The sequence below is a fragment of the Crinia signifera genome, chromosome 9 (assembly GCF_055691185.1).
Source record: "Crinia signifera chromosome 9, ASM5569118v1, whole genome shotgun sequence".
NCBI classification, from domain to species: Eukaryota; Metazoa; Chordata; class Amphibia; order Anura; family Myobatrachidae; genus Crinia; species Crinia signifera.
In genome coordinates this window covers 134,430,342-134,445,489 of record NC_139225.1, presented here as the reverse complement: position 1 = coordinate 134,445,489, position 15,148 = coordinate 134,430,342, and the positions used below count along the sequence as shown (strand labels likewise).

At 45.5% G+C, this 15,148-nt stretch overlaps 1 protein-coding gene across 7 annotated transcripts in view; it reads right to left on the bottom strand.

The window, feature by feature from the left end:
- Positions 1–6,903: 6,903 nt before the first annotated feature.
- Positions 6,904–15,148, bottom strand: part of LOC146036103 (uncharacterized) — a 36,960-nt gene continuing 28,715 nt past the window's right edge. For 6 of the 7 annotated variants that reach the window (XM_083159919.1, XM_083159913.1, XM_083159914.1 and 3 more), the window contains exons 9-12: positions 14,466–14,526; positions 13,905–14,083; positions 12,216–12,274; positions 9,258–10,401 (exon numbers count right to left, since the gene is read on the bottom strand). In XM_083159919.1, coding sequence (XP_083016045.1) covers positions 10,188–10,401; positions 12,216–12,274; positions 13,905–14,083; positions 14,466–14,526 — 513 coding nt within the window. In that variant the 3' untranslated portion in view covers positions 9,258–10,187. Of the gene's footprint in view, positions 9,238–9,257; positions 10,402–12,215; positions 12,275–13,904; positions 14,084–14,465; positions 14,527–15,148 lie in introns of those variants that run through there. The other variant, XM_083159918.1, reaches the window with a different exon arrangement.

Sequence of the window (15,148 nt, the reverse complement as noted above, 5' to 3'; positions counted from 1 at the left end):
TACATCACCTATCTGCATACCACCCCCTCCTGCTCATCACCTATCTGCACACCACCCCCCTCCTGCACATCACCCCCTCCTGCTCATCACCTATCTGCACACCACCCCCCTCCTGCACACCACCCCCCTCCTGCACACCACCCCCCTCCTGCACATCACCTATCTGCACACCACCCCTCCTGCACATCACCTATCTGCATACCACGCCCTGCCTGTATACCACCTCCTGGCTGCATACCATCTCCTGCCTGATTACCACCCCCTCCTGCTCATCACCTATCTGCATACCACCCCCTGCCTGCATACCACCCCCTGCCTGCATGCCACCTCCTGGCTGCATACCATCTCCTGCCTGCATGCCATCTCTTGCCTGAATACCATCCCCTGCCTGAATACCATCCCCTGCCAGCATACCACCCCCTGCCTGAATACCATCTCCTGCCTGCATACCACCTGCTGCCTTCATACCACCCACTGCCTGCATACCACCCACTGCCTGCATACCACCCCCTGCCTGCATATCACCTCATGCCTTCATACCACCCACTGCCTGCATACCACCCACTGCCTGCATACCACCCCATGCCTGCCTGCCTTCATACCACCTACTGCCTGCATACCATCCCCTGCTTGCACAATACCTCCTGTGTGCACACCTCCTGCCTACCTCATTTGTGATTGCTTAAAACTGCAGTTTTAGGGGAACTTCCTATTGGTTGCAATGCCACTCTGCAACTTCAGTCTGAGGGCCAGATGCACTAAGCTTCAAAAGTGATAAAATAGAGATTGATAAACAACCAGCCAATCAGCTCCTGTCTGACATTTTTCAAACACAGCCTGTGACATGGCAGGGAGGTGCTGATTGGCTGGCTGATTATCACTCCTTATCGCTTCGTACATCTGGCCCTGAGTAAGTATGACCTCAGATTTGCAGTCGCATGGGGGCTTTGCAAGGCCAAGGAAAATGCTTTTGTGATGCGGTCATGGGCCTCATCACTCCTTGTAAACATGGTCGACACGCCCCCATTTTCCCAAACGCGAATGCCTCTGCCGGTCAATCAGGCAATGGAGTTCACATTATAGCGATGTGATTGCAGCACCCATCCCTACGTGTGCAGCCCGGGTCCTGTGAGTGCACAGATCCCTACTGAATTAGGCCAGAGTCATAGAGCAGAACAATGGTTTGGTGATTATGGATATGAATGGTTTCCAGGCTTTCTGCCATGACATAATCCACCAATGGCGTATTCCCACAGCTCAGGAACCATTTCATGGTCATTTTCATCAATAGTTGCAAATGCGCAAAAGAGTCTCGCAGTTGGTGTAGTAGGAGACTAGCACAGCCGCTACTAGGCGGGCGAGCAGGATGGGGCTACCGCTGTATATAGATCTCCGAGAGGTGGTAAGGAAGACAGTCACTCAGAGTTGCTATGGCATCCAATGAATAAGACAAGTGCTGTTAGTGCAGGGTAAGGAAACATAACCGCTCCGTCACTATTGCCACTTACTATTGCCACTTATTGCCACTTTACTAGCTGATGGCGCCATTGAATGCAATGCAACCATCACATATTATGTATATTGTAACCATGGCTATCTGGATTAGTGCCAGAACCATATTAAAATACACAGCTATACTTGCCAAGCCACCATGCAGAACCATATGTTGTGCCAAGCATAATATAAAGAGTCATCCACCTGTGTGGTCATACTTCTAGCCACGTCTGAGATGCTCCAGGAGGAGGTGTGGTGTAATATATTTTTCTTTCATTTTTGCTATTTTAATCTCACAGTGAAAACACCCTCACAGAGTAAAAGAGACGCTTAGCTACGAAGTTTAAATGCACATTTTCAGCCAGTAAATGTTTCACATTTTGTCAGAGACTATACTGTTACTATACTGTCTCACTCACAGCAGAGCGTTTGATTGTTATTATCAGTGGCGATTTTTTTTTTTAAATTGAGTCTTTATTTTAATTTTTTCCATATAAAAAAGAAACATTTAGACATAACCTTATCCCAACATACACCAAAACGCAAAAAAAAAAAAAAAATATCTAGCCATTATACATCAAGAATTTGGTCAAATTTCACAGCAACATGTTACCATTCATTATTATATACCAACCAAAAAAAAAAAAAAAAAAAAAAAAAAAAAAAAAAAAAAAAAAAAGGAAATCAACTAATACAAAAACATAGACATGAAAACAAATTCACAGCAGCATTTTTGACTATTTATCTCTACCCCTGTCCCCAACCGTTCCATTTTACCCCGGTCTAGCCTGCCCTAGCAACAGTTAACAACCCTCCTGGCTCCTCGCCACCATTTTACTCTCCCCAGTCGTTGTCTAACCCCTTCCGCTTGTTTAATATATACCCCCTTTGTCATGTTAGTACCTGACTTTTTCCCATACCCCAGACCAATCTGATTCCATTACTTTCATCAACCACAGAGTTACCTCATACACACACAGTGAAAAAAAAAAAAAAAATAAAAATAAAATATGGATATGTAAAGTTTCTCCTTATCCCCCTTCCACCTTTCTACCCTTCTTTGTGACTACAAATTGTTGCAAATCCAGTATAAGACCTGAGTTAAAGTTATTTTAATACCTCGTGTCTAACAAATCGTGATTCTTAAGTGAGATCCAATCCCTTTACGCTCGGGAGTGATTAATATATGGCCTCTCAGGAGGCAGTCTCATTTTACTCTCTGTGTGCTGAGTAACCCAACCGTGTGGCCTAAAAATTATACAACCAAACTAAATATATATCCTTTAAACTTACTTCCTCTATGTTAATAATAGTAACCCCAATTTAACTATTCACTCTCTCCCCGTTTATAACTCTGTGGTTAATTGACCTATTCCAATAACCCCATATAGCCCGGTACTTTATTGACACCCCCCGGGAAGCATAAACAAATTTCTCATGCTCACTAGTCTGATTTACCAAAAATATCCAATCACCTAAAAGCGGACTAAGAGGAGACATCCACCGACGAGCTACTATTACCTTTGCCAGTGCTGTGAGGCTCTTAGCCAATTGCCTCAGTTCCCATTTCACCTCACGCTCTTCCCATGTCCCCAAGACTAGATTCAACTTGTTGAGGGCACCACGTGGAAGGCCTATCTGAACTAGGGAATTAACAACATCCTCCCAGAACCTACTGACCATACGACAGCTCCACAGCAAGTGATCAAATGTGGCCCCCCCCTCACCGCACTTTGGGCAATTATCCGCCGCTGACCCCGCGTATTTTTTCATTTTTACCGGCGTTATGTAAGTCCTATGTAAGATATTGAATTGGACTTGCTGGGTCCTCATTAGATTGGTAGCTTGCCGAGGGCCAGCCAGGGCCACTGACCAGCTATTTTCCTCCAATTGAGGGATATCATCCACCCATTTTGCCCGTAAAGCCACAAGATCATCGGCTTGGATAAATGAATGCAGGAAATTATACAGTTTGGCCAGGCGTTTACCCTTCGGGAGTTGTTTTAGAAATTTTTTACACGGAGCCTCCTCCACCCTCCAGGTATTAATACTCCCTGCTTGAGTCAACGCGCTTCTTACTTGCAGGTATCTGAAAAAGAATTCATTCCGTATACCAAACTCTACTTGAAGCTGGGAAAATGACTTCAACACCCCGTCTTCACACCATTGGCCTATTGAACCGATACCATAAATTTTCCAAACTGTCCCCCCTTGTTGTTCTTTAAGAGCCCGCATTCCAGGCAGGGATAGAATAGGAGTGTCGGGATCCAGGCCAGCTGATTTAGTAAGTCTACAAGCCCATCTCCAAACTTTAACGGCCTGGCAGACTATTGGAGGTATGTCCCTCCGCAGCCCCCCCACAAGTAATCTCTGAAGAGGGGTATAGTCTGGATCCACACACTCCATAAGATCTCGCAACTCTGGAGTTTCCTCCCCCCGCTTTACCCATGAACAAATATGAACCATCTGTGCGGCCATATAATATGTTTTAAAATCTGGGAGAGCCAAACCCCCTCTTTCTCTGTCTCGGGTCAAAATATCCATTCTGACCCTGGGCTGTTTATCCCTCCAGATAAAGGACGATACAATGCTCTTTATTTTCCTAAAATAGTCGTCCTTAATAAAAACTGGAGAGTGTTGCACTATGTATAGAAACTTGGGCAGGATTGCCATCTTTATCAAATTAACACGACCTAATTGTGACAACTGAAGTTTGGTCCAGCTCCGACATCTAGATTTAAGCTCCTTAATGAATGGGCTCAAATTCTCACTTATAAACGCTGAAGAGTTCCTAGTAAAACAAATGCCTAGGTATCTAAATTTATCCACCCTATTGAGTTGTACCATGATCCCTTGATGGCGTCTCCCCTCCTTCCCCAACTGGATATAATTGGACTTGTCCCAGTTCATTATAAGACCGGAGTACACCCCGAACTCCCGGATAATCTCCAGGACCTCGGGAAGCCCTCCAGGCTCCTCTAGACCCACCAGCAAGTCGTCCGCATATAACGCCACTAGATTTCTACCAGGGACCCCTCCCGCTCTCCCCAGGGCAGTTCTCAATGCACACGCCAGGGGCTCCACCACCATTGCAAACAGCAAGGGGGAAAGAGGACACCCCTGACGGGTACCCCTGGAAAGAGCGAAGGATGGGGACGTAAACCCATTAATAGTTAATCTAGCTCTTGGTTTCTGATAGAGAACTGACACCCGTCCAATGAACCTATCCCCAAATCCAAAGGCCCGAAGAACCATCCAGAGGAAAGGCCATTCGACCGAGTCGAATGCCTTACTCGCGTCAAAAGACGCGAGCACTGCATCCGACTCCCTCATCTCCGCCCGCTGTAGGTAGGTATAAGCTCTTCGTAAGTTGATCATGGTGGACTTCCCCACCATGAAACCCGTTTGGTCGGGGTGGACCACCTGATCTATCACCTTTTGAAGTCGGGTTGCTAATATTTTCGCATATATCTTGGCATCAGATGTTATTAGCGATATAGGCCTATAGGAATCAACACTGGTTGGGTCTTTACCACTCTTAGGGATCACAATAATTGCCGCTTCTGTCATAGACTGTGGGATACAATCCTCTACCTCCATGTTCTGAAAAACCCTCAACAACTGTGGACCCAATCTGTTAGAGTATTTTTGATAAACCTCACCGGGTATCCCGTCCAGTCCAGGGGCTTTACCCCCTGGAAAGGAGTTGATAGCCGCAGTCACCTCCTCTATTGTCAGGGGATCCTCCATCATATCCCTTGATACGGGGGGCAGTTTTGGAAGCTCCAACCCTGCCAAGTACTCCCCAATTAGCGCCTCACTGCAGGTTAATTTAGATTTATAAACTTCTTCAAAATGTTTTGAAAAGAGCTCACTTATCTCAGGGGTTTTGGTTACCACTACCCCGGAGTCCGATTTAATCATAGGGATAATATTAGGCGGACTCTCCTGTCTCATTATATGGGCCAGAAATTTCCCAGTGCGATCGGAATTGGCATACCACCTATGCGACCCCGAGGCTAGTCTCCGACAAGTGGCCTCCTGAAGGTACTCTACCCATTCTTTTTGAGCTGCCTCCCAAGTTAACCTATCTGGATCAGTTTTACTGGCCAGAAAGATGTTTTCATACTGGACCATCCGGGCTTCTAGTTCACTTGCCCTCTTCCGATTTGTTAACTTCAGATAGGCTATCCTCTTAATGAATACCCCACGAAGATAGGCCTTGAAGGCGTCCCACACCACGATATTTGGGGATGACCCATTATTCTCCTCAAAAAAAGTATTTATCCATCCCTCCATTTCTTCCTGCTCCCCCATTTGGAGTAACCAAAATGCTTGCAGTTTCCAATATTTAAACCCTATTTGGGGCTCTAGATCTATCTCAATGCTAACAGGGGAGTGGTCCGAGATCCCTCGCGCCCTATATTGTACGTTTTTAATAATGCTAAGGACCCTTTCAGAGACCAGAATCATATCTATCCTCGAGAACACTTTATGGGAAGCGGAATAGCAGGAGAACTGCTGCATATCCGGGTTTCTCATTCGCCAGGGATCTTTCCAGCCTATTTCCTCAACAAATTCCGCAAATTTATTACCCTCATTTGTATTTTCTTTTGCCGCCCTCCTCCATCTATCAACATGAGGCTGCAAAACTTTGTTAAAATCCCCCAGGCATATTATCAAATTATCGGGGTATGAAGCAGCAAATTCCACCGCCAACCTCACAACATCGTATGAGAATGGGGGTGGAACATACACTGTGAGGATGCAGAATCTTATATGATCGATAGCACATTCCACAAATATATATCTACCCCCAGGGTCAGTCTTCACCATTCCTACTTCAAACACCACAGTCTTCTTAACCAACATTGCAACCCCCCGCGAAGAGGTAGAGAATGGAGCATGGAAGCTGTGACCAATCCAAGGCCTTTTTAGCGCGCCCAGGCGCTCCGCGGAAAGATGGGTCTCTTGCAAACATATAATGTCAGAGTCCATATTTCTACATTGTTGCAAGACCAACGCTCTTTTTATCCTGCAATTCAGGCCTCTAACATTCCAGGTAACCAGCTTAACCATTTACAGTTATCAAAAAGATATATTGGGTTTTACCTCTATCCCATACTCTATGGGATGAGTACAGGGGGAGAGTCATGCTCCCCAGATATTCACGGCCCCTCATGGGCCATCTAACGGGGACTCTCGACTTGTTGCTGTGAACACACATATACAAATACAAAAACATATATCCACAAAGACACCCCGCCCCCCCTCCCCCACCCTGTATAACCACACCCCATGGCATACCTAAATCCCTACCTCCCCACATCAACCCTCCCTTCCCTTACACTATATCCCCCTGAGGACAATTAACTAATGACCACCAATAGAGGCCTACCCCCGGTCCCCCCCCACACCTCATGCTGCCTTACAACGGATCCAAAATAGACAAAAAATATAAGCCGCTCGTTTCCCACCACTACTTGTAAAACATTTCACCCAACCCACCAAGATTAATGTACATATACTGAGCACCTCCCCACTCAACCTGGGCACAGCACGCTATAACTCCTTATGCCCCGATCCAGTAAGTAGCCCTAGATATCTGACACAGCGGAGCCGTGTCTGTTACTCAACCCCTTTCTATGCCAACACCTGCTTCCTTCCAGGGTATGTGGCATCAAGCCAATTTGCCGCCTCCCCGGGAGTGAAAAAAAACTTCGTAGCCCCATCCGCCACCACTCTCAGTTTGGACGGGTAGAGCATAGAATATTTTAATTCCAGCTCCCTAAGGCGGCCTTTAATTTCTTTGAATTTCGCACGGTCCTTCTGGACATCCAATGGAAAGTCCGGAAAGGCAGAGATCTTTCTTCCATTATAGGCAAAGTCCACCTTATCCCTAGCCAGTCTTAGCACACTGTCCCGATCTTTGAAATTTAGGAACTTGGCTATCAATGTACGAGAGGGGCCACCCGGAGGGGGAGCCCGGCCTGGGATACGATGGGCTCTCTCAATAGCGAATTGTGCAGAGAAGGCTTTGCTGCCAAACAACTGGATCAGCCATTCTTCCAGGAATTTTTCCGGGGCATTGCCCTCTGCACGTTCCTCAAAACCAATAAAACGAATATTGTTCCGTCTTAGTCTGCCCTCCATATCGGACATTTTTTGGCGTATTTCAATCATATGACCACCCAGGGATTTGACCTGGGACTGCAAGGGGCCGATCATATCCTCTACTACGCCTATTCGGGTCTCAGCCTCCGTGACTCTCTCTCGAATTATTTGAGCGTCATTCCTCAACAAAGTAATATCCGACTGTACTTTGTTAATTTGTTCTAGAAGGCGAGTCTCACAAGTATTGATTGCTTCTAGGACTTGCTGTAATGTTACCTCAGGGGTTGAGGGGTTTTTATTTTCCTTAGTGGGGGTGGACAGCGGTGTATTTACCTGGGAGCTGCTGCCAGCCTGAGACCTGGCATATTTTTCCAGTCTGGCTGCTGCCGTGGTTTGGCCTGTTTTACCCATGTTTGGGGTTTCACAGTCCCAAAGGAAGACTGATTATTTATGTCAGAACACACTTTGCGCAGTCCCAGCCTCTCACAGATGGCCCAAATAAATGTGATTTCAGGCACCTCTCGGAGTGTAATGTCCAGCCTAAGTCCCGTCTCCCACCCGGGCACAGGCTGTAAGTTGTACAGACTCTTCCTCCTTTGCTATTTGCCTGTATTACGGGCCAGTCCAGCTACTGGGGAAATACTCGAAGCACCGCTATAGATACCCCACTGCCCAGTGCCTGCAGTTCTTTGCACACAGCCCACAGGTTAGCAAAGACAGTTTTTTTTTTTAATCAGCCAGCAACAACACATCACAAATTATCCACTGCCCCAAGGGGGTCTGAGAGTAGCTTGTGCCCAGCACGACTCACCCACCAGGCCCGGGCACACTGTGTTCTTTATGCTGCACAGCACCCGTTTGGGCACCAGCTGGAACTCCACCACTTTTTCAGCAGACGACTTCTGCCCTGTCAGCTGTAGCAGAGAGAGCTTAGTTTAGCCCAGCCACGGCGTCTCTCACCCACCGCAGGCAGGGACTCCAGACCGGCTTCTCCGAGGCTTCACCGAGTTGCCTCCTCTCCGGGCAGGCACTTACAGGGACAGACCCTGAGAGGACCCCTGCCACAGCGTCCTGTCTCCGGCTGCTGAGTATTGCCTGGCTTGCGGCGTCTCTCACCCGCCGCTTGCAGAGGCTCAAAGCTGGTATATGCAGCGTCTCTCACCCGCCGCTTGCAGAGGCTCAAAGCTGGTATATGCAGCGTCTCACACCCGCCGCTTACCGGGATTCAGGGATCAGTGCAGGCGTGTGCGGCGTCTCTCACCCGCCGCTTGTAACGAGTCAGTGCAGGCGTATGCGGGCGTCTTGCCGGCGTCCCTGCCTCTCTCCAGACAGGCACCAGCCGCGGTCGGCTCAGGAAGGACCCCTTGCTGCACACGGATGGCGTAAGGAGCCGACTCTCACTCGACCCCTCCGGGACACGTCTCAGGCACTCAGCGGGTACGTTTTTTAAGGTTTTATCGGTGGGGGCAGGAGTCAGGCTTTGAACGCCGGCATAGGCTCACCAACGCTGGGATAATAACATGGAAACCAGCTTCATAGCAGCGGTGTGCAGGGGGGAGATCGGACGCACTCCCTCACTCACGTCCTGCCGTGGCCACGCCCTCATCAGTGGCGATTTTTACCTATGGACTAAACAATAGACTCTCAGTATATCAATTGTCATTTAATAAATATACTTTATACAACACATGCTCATTTGTACATCTGCACACAATGGACAGAACATTGGATGGCCACCTAATAGGGTATTATAGGTCGGGGTATTATAGGTCACCACTAGTACAATGCATTTACACACTGCCAGAATGGGTCTACCCACATGGGGGGTGATGGGAGACAACACAATCATCCAGAAGAATCTCACTCCACTGACGCCTGACTGATAGTTGTGGAAAAGTTTGGATTCACATCTGGTGACTGAGAAGGACATAAAGTACAAAGAACATCAATGTCAAGCTTAATATTTGGTGACCCTACATCTTCTGTGGATGGGCGCATTGACCTTCCAGAAGATGCAGGCTGCTGTTGGAGTTGGTTGATGTTGGCGTTGATCACCTGTGTTGCTTGGTACAGATATTACAATAAGAACTTCCCCCAGTGTTGTCTTTTGTTGAGGATGTTTTTGTCTTTGGCGGTCCATCTCTGCTGGTCAGTCTTCAGCAGGTTTACTGTCACTGAAGCTCCTACCACACATGCCCCAACTAGGACCTCACTTTCAAAGCCTCTCAGGCTTCTTTTTTGCAGGCATAACTATAGTCACCTGGTGTAGTTGGGCATTTTTATACATGATTCTGACCAATCTGTGTTTTCATTTGCCTACGTAACTCATAAGCCAACCGCCATGGAATCCTTTGCTTTTAATGTTCTTGGTATCTCTCACTTACACAAAAGGTTCCATTTTGTGTCCATTGCTGGCTATTACTCACTGAGCCACCCTACTAATCGCTGATTCACTCCATGTCTCAGTTTCATTCTCTGTGTTGTGCAAAGCTGCGGGTCAGTGAGGGCAAGCGCTGACTCCTCAGAAACTCACTCTGATATATCAGTCCATGTAGTCTCCTGTTCAGCACATAAGTGGTTTACGTTGGTGGTGGCCCATTGACATAGGTGAGCATCAGAGACCAGGCAAATCGTTGGGAAGAGCAGCTGGATCGACCCAGTGGAAAGATGAGGAGTGAGCCACCGAGGAGCAGGAACAGGACTAAGAAGGAGGCCAAACGCTTGATCCAGAGCCACAGGCAGCCTGGTGCACCGTGGGAGTCTTTGTGAGGCCTGAGGTGTGACATGAGGTCCCTGCCAAGAGAAGAGACCAGGCAATTACTGACTGTGTACACAGATGGCACCAGCCTACTTTCAATGTGGCATAAAGAGGGATCCCATTGGTAGGATACATGGGACAGACCCTTTAATATAAGAAAATATTTTTTTCCTATAATGTATGCTCAGGATGAAACCAAATAACAGAAGTGTAACTAATTGATCAAACTTTCAAAAAAAAAAAAAAAAAACGGAATGTGTTTCTAATAGCAACAAATTAGTTTCTACAAGGCTGGATTGAATAGTAATGCCGCCATGGTTATAAGTTTTTTATTTGTGAACACACTTGAACACTTGTTTTGTACATGATAACTCAGTTTATCCTCTATGTAATGCACTATTTACTTTTCAAGTCCCTATCCCTTTCCACACATGTGCGCCAATGCTTGATGAGTTAGGCAAACCCGTCGGAGAAGAAATCTGGTGGTTGTTGTCGACACCAGGACCGAATGGCAGCTTTCACCTCGTCGTCAGAGTTGAAGTGTTGACCCTTAAGGAGCTCTTTCATCTTTGGGAAGAGGGTTGCAGCACCTACAGTTCAAGGAGTTTCTGCCAAACCCGTCGTACAGCCTAGACCTTGCGCCCTGTGACTTTCACCTCTTTCCAAAGATGAAAAAGCACCTTAAGGGTCAACAATTCAACTCTGACGACGAGGTGAAAGCTGCTGTTCGGTCCCGGTGTCGACAGGGATGAGGACTATCTTGAAAAGTGAATAGTGCATTACATAGAGCAGTGGTTACCAAACTTTTTTGAATCACGGCACCCTAGAGCATCTAAATATTTTCAAGGCACCCCTAGGCCAAATTCTTCTTATCGAGAAATTCAGAAAAAAAAACATTAAATGAAGTGCATTGTGTTTATATGTCGCAGTTATCTGGTGAGGGACAGGATTTGCTTCTGTTTGTCCACATATATTATGATTGGCAGCCACAAGCACTGGTTTTGCCTGGTACATTGACCATAAATAATATGAATTGATCTTGGTCCACCAACCCAAGGCACCCCTGCAAGTGTCCTGAGGCACCCCAGGGTGCCTAGGCACACAGTTTGGGAACCACTGACATAGAGGATAAACTGAGTTATTATGTACAAAAAAAAGTGTTCAAATGGGTTCACAAATACAAAACTTATAGCCATGGAGGCATTACTTCAATCCAGCCTCAAATCTATCAGTGTGCATTCCATAAATTGATAACTGAAATCTGATTGGCTGACATAAATCAAGCATTTGGTTTTGCCTATCTGCCTTTAGATGCTCAAACCAGTTTTACTTATGTACAAAAAAAAAGGTTTGGTGGATTTGAGGTCTCTTGCTAACTTAACGCTACATGCATTTACCGATTTGTCATTTTGTAATGAACGAACTGTGGGCAGACATAAGGCCGAATTTGTACTCTATATAAACCTATTGGATGCAGACTTACTGGACCCTGGTGTCCAGAAACCTGATGGACAGTCTGTACAAGCTTCTGCTTACTCAAGCTGGCCGTGGCCTACAAACAATGTGAATCGCGACCGATGGTCCGAGTGTGCATTGCTTCATGTAAGAGGACATGGAAGAGGTATGGGTTCCCTGACTGTCTCTAGTCTGGGCAGTTACACAAATGGTGCAGCCCCAGGTCATTCTTTAGTTTAACTTTTTACCTTGATGGGACATTTCCCTGAGTCTCAGAATCAGGCCCTAAATATACATCTAACTCTATATATTAATTTATGTTGATCTAATGATACTTCCAGAATCGCACATTTTAACACCTGTGGGTAATTCAACAAGAAAGCGAAATCTTTACCCGTTCTCCATGAGAACTGAGACCTCTTGCTTTGCAGGCTGGAGCTTCCGTTTTACACTCTGCAACACAAAGAACATATACAGTATAAGATTAGTAATTCTGCCAGTAGTAAAGTGTCTCTGTCCTCCACAAACCATGGCGGGCTTTACAAAGGGCAACACAGTAAATGCACTGAATGAGGCCCTGTTTGCAGAAAAACAGAAAAGGTGAATGTAATGAAAGGTGGCCTAGCAGTGGAGGGTGGACTTTTATACGGCATTTATATTTTCAATATGATGTGTTTCTAGTTTGAGTAGGCGTACCGTGACAGCGGTACTTTTGATGCGATTGCAGTGATAAATCACTTTAAAATGCAGCCGAATCACATGTGGAAGCAGCCTAATAGATCACCAGAAACTGGAGACGCACTGTCAGCCGCACATGTGTGGGTTCAAACTTATCCGGAATTTACTCACATCGTAAAACAGCATCTTATTGGCTCTCGGAAGTCATGTGTTTTTGGGTAGCCAATACCAAAAATCCAGATAAATCCAAATGTTTTAATTTTGGCATTAAGAACTGAGTAAATGCAAATCCTTTCATCACAACTTCAAGTAAATAGTGATCCCATCTTTATAATATTTAGTAGAACATTTCCAAACATCATCTATAACAATGGGGTTTATTCTAGCGCAACGGAATCTGCTGCGCTATATAAGAAACTGCAAATAAATAAATAAATAATTCTTTCTGACAAAATCCTTCTTAGATGGACAAAACCATGTGCACTGCAGGGGGGCAGATGTAACATGTGCAGAGAGAATTAGATTTGGGTAAGTTATTTTGTTTCTGTGCAGGGAAAATACTGACTGCATGATTTTACACTTCAATATAGGTCTCACTTTGAAGAAAAACCCCACCCAAATCTAATTCTCTCTGCACAAGTAACACCTGCCTCACCCGCAGTGCACATGGTTTTGTCCATCTAAGAAGGATTTTGTCAGAAAGAATGGACTAGAATAACCCCCAATGTCGTCTATATTACCAAGTGTCAATTTGCCTCTATATAAAGGACAAGCATATGCTAACCACATATTAAAACAAAGGTTCTATCCCTTATTGATATCCTCATAACCAGTGTGGCACAAGTAGGAAAATAGGTGGAAATTCTAATTCCATAAGGACTAGCCTCCTACTCACTGGCATTGGTGGTGTTAGCCAACATCAGAACCTTGTCCAAAGCCAATAACATTGGCTGAAGTAAGCTCTAAAGGCATTGCTCCTACTCCTTGTCCTAATGAGGTCACAGAGGGCTGGCTGGAAGCCTCTGAGCATTAGGCACATAATGGTCCAAACTTCTCTTTAGTTCAGGAGAGCATCTTTGAATCCCTTCCTCATACTACTACATTATAATCCAAAACATGTTTCCAATCAACAAACTGGTGTGAAACCAGATTACTCCCTGGCGAGCTTTACAGGTGATGAGAAATCCACACGTTGTCTTCTTCCAAACTCATGAGTGTAGGAGACATGTCTACCCCTCTATCACCTAAATCACACCGGAGATGCCTACGTACCACTCACCCTTTTCATTTATTTTGCTCATTGTGACATCGCTAGCATAGTAAATATAAAGGTAATATTTCTCAGGTGTCTCTATGTAAGAGGCTGTTTCACTACAACTCAGTTATATGTCAATGTGTCACTTACCTTCTTCTTTCCCTGCCGTCTCCTATGACCAAGACAGTTATGGTGTGACTGACCACCAATCACCTGTACATCAGAAACCACCGGTGCATCCTCAGCAGTGTTATGCCAGCAATGCCCATTGGCAGGGAGTGGATTGTCCATCCTGAACACCGAATCTGTCTCTTCTATAGGGATGGTAACTAAGACAAAACATAACTGTGTATCATCTCACCATCCAGACACTGTGAGCGAAACACAATACCAGTCTATGGAGTCTATTCATGAAACAGTAAAAAAAAAAAGAGTTATCCAATGGAGAAATTGCCCATGGCAACCAATCAATCAGCTGCTACTGTATGTATGGTTTTATAGAGTGCATTTAAATGTTACTTCAAAGTTGATTGGTTGCCAAGGACAACTTCTGCATTGGCTTACTTCTGCCCCCTTTTCATTGCTTCATGAATGGAACCCTATGGTACTACACTGTCTTTAATCCACCCAATCTCTCATTGCGCGGCATCATAGGACGTATTCTATATATTCTGTGCATTTTATGCTTGGCGTGACAGATAATACACTCACCAAGACAAATAGGGTCTTCTCCTAGTCCTGCCTCCATTCCAGCCACGGAGTTGTACAGAGCCTACAAGGATGAGATCCCTCATTACACATCTAGCAGACAGGAACACAGAGGGACAACACAAAGCCTTCAGGAAACCTCTAAGATGAGGCCCAGGCACACAGATATGCACACAGGAACATAATGGGGAAATGAAGGAGATAGCAGAGTGCTAGGCAGTGACACACGTTAATAGTTATCCAAGTAATACAAAGTTAAGTGACATCCATCATTCCTGACATCCATGATCCCTGGGGTGCGACTTAGCATTCAAACGGTACTTTAGTTGACAATATGGGGGAAATTTACTAAGATAAGAGTTTTATTTCACATGGGCTGTTGCTATGGGCAACCAATCAGATACTATATATTATATTCTATCTAGAAAGTCCTCAATAAATAATTGGATTCCGATTGGATCTCTTCTTAAATGTTTGTAAAATTATTCAAGGAAAAGTATAATAAAGATTAAATAAATAAAAAAAAAAAAGAATTCCCATCTTAAGGTGCCCATACACGGTACAATTGTTGGGTGCGATGAGATGCGTGCTCCCGTCACACATCTCATCGCACAGGTCAAAAAGTATGTGCTGCATATACTTTTTGTACTAGATCTCATCTCATTGCCTCTCATTGCATTGCAAAA